The following is a 5,707-nucleotide window of genomic DNA, read 5'->3' as shown; positions in this document are numbered from 1 at the left end:
TGATTATAACTTTTCCTTTACCGGTTACCACCTGTTATTATAGTCCCAATGGATTCAATGGTCTTGAATGATTTGTTCTCTGTTAAGAACATTTTAAAAAATACCTACAACTTGAGGAATATTCTATAGGAATATGAATTAATGCTGTTCCAATTTACACTAATATTCAGAAATTTTCACTCAGTGATCATTTAATTTTGCTTGCTGAAATCAACTTCAATGATGCTTATTCACCAATGAAAATGAATACTTATTTATCTTTTTATCACCCCAAAACAAGGATATGACAGCAATGGCCATATGGTTAAAAAAGGGTATGAAACAGAAGTATTTTGCATGAGCATCACATAATGTAATTTTCTCTATCATTAAAGGAAAAGTTGTTTTTGAGAAAGAACAGTGAGAACATTAAATATGAGTATGCACAGTTTATTGAAAGTAGAAACATGACCTCCAACATATATCTGATACATTTCTCACCAAACTTCACATTTGCAATCAAAGCTTTATTTTTTTTTACAATACTTTAAAATAATACTTCACCTTATAGCATAATAATATTACACCTGGAAAGATTCATAGTAATTTTCATATATTTACATTTATTAACTCTTAGAGTCAACTTCTTCAGATAACTTTTTGGTTATCAAGAGGATCTCGCTTTCCTTACTGTCTTATTTTCCAGTCTCTTTCTCTCATTCTCTCTCAATTACCTAACATATCGATCATATATACAGTTTACATTCATCTAGTTAACATTTGCATGCTGTTTTTCCACACGCTTGATTTTTCACTTTTGCATTTTTCCTAACTCGTTATAATCTTACAAAAGCAAACATACATTGTTTCATATCTTACAAATTGTTGCAATAAAGAATACAATTATTATTTCATTTTTGTTTGGTGGTAATATTATATTAGAATCGTCTTGAAAATAAAAAGTAAGGCTTAATATGAAAGGAAAATGATAGTTAAACAGTGAGTACTTAGGGATAGTCATCTATAAGAAAAAGTATTTTAGTCATGAACTTAGAAAATATTTAGAGCTCTTTATATTAACCTACATCTCAGACAAAACTGAAAATCAAGAAACCAATATCAAATCCACTTGCCCTGTATCTGGTCAGACTCATAACTACCATCCTAAGACAATCGACTTGTTTAATGACAAATTGGAGTTGAGGGACTCATCAACTGTAGGAACTGGGCTTGCACACATTTTTTAAAGTTCTCAAATACCTCCAAAAGTCATTCTCTTGGATATGGGCAAGGGGAATGGAATCTTCTGTGAAAGAGACAATGGAAAGATACAAACAGTATTGTAGGTTTACTAATAAAATAAAACTATGAAAATAATTCATATATAATAATTTTCGGGAATTAATAAAGAATCCATATCACACCATTCTAGACAGTTTGTCATCTTCCTCATTATATAAGAAGAACAATTTTGTATTAATTGAAAGACTCTGAAAAGAAATATAAATTTTATTAGGTTAACAATTTGCCTTTACAGTACATGTATTTCCTTTTGAAAATATGATTGACAGAAACAAGGAAAATTCTCAATCAAATAATCAATTTTCTAGGAAATATTACCAAGAAAACATGTAATGTGTACATCAGCTCTTCTGTTGTACTTTGCTATTTTTTCCTAGGAAAACTAGTGCAAAAATCAATGCAGCCCCAAGTCAAAAAAAGAGAGATAATATTTCTGACTGCACATTTTATCTTCAATTTCTATTTAATCTTTCCATACAATTTAATTCCATTTTATTGATGAAGTAAATGAGACATTTTAGTAATGCTTTGAATTTCATAGCATGTTTTTTTTTTTTTTTTTTTCCTTTTTGTCTTTTTTACTGACCGGCAATGGGATCGCAACCCTCGGTGTTGTGCCTGCACCACGCTCAGCCAGTGAGCGGGAACCGGTCTCCACATGGGATCTGAACCCTTGGCGGGAGCGCCACCACGCTCCCAAGTGGCGCACTCTCCAGTGCACCACTGGGCCGGCCCATAGCATGTTTTAACTAGTGACTCTAAAGAAGAAATTTGAGATTTTAATTAGGTTACATATTTTGTGTATTTTATAGTTGAATGTGATTTTTAGTAAGCTTCTCAATTTATAGTAACCTCTATTTAATAGATGAATTCATAGCCTATCTTGCCCTCATATTAGAAACAATCGTGACTATTGATTTCCCAAATATTTAGTTACACAGATGAGAGAACAAACACTTTCTATGTAACTTAAAATAGTTAAGCCTTGGTTTTTAGGCTAATTAGAAAAAGACGTGTTGATGATATATAAATATGTCTGACTGAAGGAGTGAAATGATGTGTTTAGAAAGAATTAATGTTGAAAAGGATAGAAAGTCTTTCATTCAGTTTTGCCTTTGGGGTACATTTTTCACATAATAGCATTCATTTATTTAAAGAAAAGATTATCTTACCAACCATGGTTTTGAAGGCTTGTTTCACTTGCTGATTCCTTAGTGTGTATATGAAAGGGTTCAAGAGAGGAGCCACTGAAGTAATGAGCACAGCTACCCCTTTGTTTAAAGTCACCCTTTCCCTTGCAGAAGGCTTAATGTACATGAAGATGCAGCTACCATAAGAGAGGGAGACAACTATCATATGGGATGAACAAGTGGAAAAGGCTTTTTTCCTTTGATTCACAGAAGGAATTCTCAGAATTGTCCTGATGATATTTGTGTAGGAGAGAATAATTAATGTCAAGGTGACCATGAGTGTCACCACAGCTAAATAGAATGCCATGAGTTCTAGAAAGCGAGTGTCTGTGCAAACAAGCTGCAGAATTGGAGAAGAGTCACAGATAAAGTGATCAATTATATTGGAGGCACAGAAATCCAACTGCAGCAGAAGGATTACTGGTGGAAAGACAATCAGGAATCCTGCAAGCCAAGAGCAAAAGACAAGAAAGATACAGAGTCTGCTGCTCATGATGGTTGTGTAATGAAGAGGTTTGCAGATGGCCACATAGCGGTCATAGGACATGGCAGCCAGAAGGTAAAATTCTGTCACTCCAAAAAAGATGTAAAAAAACAGCTGAGCCACACAGTCATTATAGGTAATGGTTCTGTCTCCAGTCACAATGGTGACAAGGAATCTGGGGATGCAGGCAGATGTGAATGAGATCTCTAGAAATGAGAAATTCCGAAGGAAGAAGTACATGGGAGTCTGCAGGTGGGAATCTGAAAGGGTGAGGGTGATAACAATCAGGTTCCCAGTGACACTTAGGATGTAGGTTACAAGAAGAAATATGAAAAGTACAACCTGCCACTGTGGGTCACTTGTCAATCCAAGAAGGATAAACTCTGTTACTGCCGTGGAATTTCTCATTATTTTCTTTCTTGATGTAGGTATTCTGCATTTTAGCTGTAAAATAGGTAAAGAAATAGAAAAAGCTATGACATCAGTAAAAAAACTGTAAATTTTTTGTGCATCTGGCTTGTTTCACTTAGCATAATTCACTCCAGGTTAAATCTTGACGTTATAGACTGCAGTATGGCAGCCTCTTTTTATTTCACATGCCTGGATAATACTACATTGTAGGTAAAAAGCTCTCTATCTGCCTAGTGTACTTTAAATAGTTTGTGGGAACTATTCCTTGAATAGCGAACAGATATGATGTTGATGGGCAGGAGGGCGCATTCGGTAAAGGGACACAAAAATCAACCACATTGCATATTGATAAAATTAAAATAAAATTTTTTTAAAAAAGTTTGTGGGAAAAAAGAATTAAAAGATAATACAAATCTTTCCGTGAACTTTTTGAAGTACCCTACTGTCTGTCTATCTTCTGTTTCTCTATTTACCTAGCTATGTAATACATATGCATCCCAAGGTCTTCAAATAGTAGTGTAAGATGAATAAATCCAGAGATCTAGTGTACAGCCCGAGTACTGCAGTTAATAATAATATATTGTCACTGAAATTTTTCAGTGAGAGTAGATTTTAGGTGCTCTTATCACAAAAGAAAGATACGGGAGATGATGAATAGAATAGTTGGCTTGATCGTAGGAATCATTCCACTATGTCTATGTATATCAAAACATTATGTGTACACCTTAAATACATACAATGAAAAAAACCTAGTAAAAAAGAAACACTGCTTAAAAATCTTTTTTGCCTTTTGCTTTTAGAGAAAAATAATTTTGTAGTACAGAGACAAAATAATTTTAAAAACTATTTATACCTCATATATTAATTATTCCTGTGTTTCCTTCATTATATTCTCATATATTTCAGTATAAGTGTCTGTCTTCTGAATGTTTCAATATATTCCCTGAAAACAAGAAAAAAGAGATTAGAACTTCTGAGATTAAAACATGTTCAATAAAATTCTTGAGAACTCACACCCAGAATACCCCAGTACTTTTTGGAGACTTTTTTTTTTTGTCGCTTTCCTCTTCATATATATATATATATATTTTTTTTTTTTTTTTGAATAAGCACATTTTTCTTCTCCTCCTCCCATTCTAACTTTTATAGTCTTTGAAGACTACTAAGTTGTTTATTTTTTTTTTTAATTTTTATTTTTTTTGTCTTTTGTCTTTTTCCGTGTCCGGCAACGGATCGCAACCCTCAGTGTTGCCCCCGTACCGGACCGGGGACCGGCAACGGGATCGCAACCCTCGGTGTTGCTCCCGCGCCTCGCTCAGCCAGTGAGTGGGAACCGGTCTGTATGTGGGATCCGAACCCTCGGGCGGGAGCGCCGCCGCGCTTCCCAAGCGGCGCACTATCCAGTGCGCCATCGGGCCGGCCCCACTACTAAGTTGTTTAGAGTAATGTGTCCCCGATAACAACACAGAGAGATGTGTAATGGACGGGAGGGTAGTCTCAGTTTATTTTCAGTATTTGTACTGCAAGACATTCTAGTTTGTATTACTAATCTGTTATATTAGTCTCTTCTAAAATTGTAAATGTACTATTCTTGAGTATATTTTTATTTATCACCTACCTTTTATGGGTCTACTCTGTGAAATATAAAGCAGTACTTAAAAACTGCTAATTTCATTTTTGTGAATGGCAAGTGCTCTTACTTGTTTACTTTCGAAATGATATAGCACTTGACAACGTTGCTTTTTCTTCTCTTGGGGAATGAAGAATGAAAACAATTCAACATTCAAAGTAAGTTTTGAGTAGTCAGAGATTATTTTCTTTTCATTTACTGTTTTTTATACGGAAATTGCTTATTTATTTGTTCGTGCTTAAATTTAATGTTTGCAACAAAGCTTTTAGATATCCTGTCGTCTAAGATCATTTTAAATATTTAAATAAGCAGGCAGGCTGCCAAAGTTTGCAATGTCTCATTTGTTTTCCATAGTCATCATAGTTGTCAAAGATATCAAAGTGAATGACATTTTCTCAAGATTAGTCAACTAATTTAGCATGTGAATGAATTTGCCCAAATTTTTACTTGTAAAATTTCTGGTAAATATGTATTGTTACTTTCCATTATCTGCTCTGTTTGTGGTTATAAGATATGCAGCTTTGTGTCTTTTTGCCTTTATATCATGGGAGCTAATTTTTTCAATGTATACAATTCACATTGTGTAAAACTAAAACATAAAGTATATCTGTTCAATATTAAAGCACATTAAATAAATTGATTTGAATCTTGTACAAAATTATTCCATGATTTTTGGTATTTGTTATGTTAGAAATAATTGCTACCAGATAT

At 33.8% G+C, this 5,707-nt stretch overlaps 1 protein-coding gene across 1 annotated transcript; it reads right to left on the bottom strand.

Moving 5' to 3' along the window:
* Nucleotides 1-2,424: 2,424 nt before the first annotated feature.
* On the bottom strand, nt 2,425-3,363 carry LOC103607279 (olfactory receptor 6C75-like). Its single transcript, XM_008591804.1, has one exon. The coding sequence runs from the start codon at nt 3,361-3,363 to the stop codon at nt 2,425-2,427; it is 939 nt and encodes a 312-aa protein (XP_008590026.1).
* Between the last annotated feature and the right edge of the window lie 2,344 nt (nt 3,364-5,707).

This window comes from Galeopterus variegatus, unplaced genomic scaffold, assembly GCF_000696425.1.
Source record: "Galeopterus variegatus unplaced genomic scaffold, G_variegatus-3.0.2 Scaffold7301, whole genome shotgun sequence".
NCBI classification, from domain to species: Eukaryota; Metazoa; Chordata; class Mammalia; order Dermoptera; family Cynocephalidae; genus Galeopterus; species Galeopterus variegatus.
The sequence above is the reverse complement of the archived record's forward strand: the minus strand, read 5'-3'. Positions and strand labels throughout refer to the sequence as shown.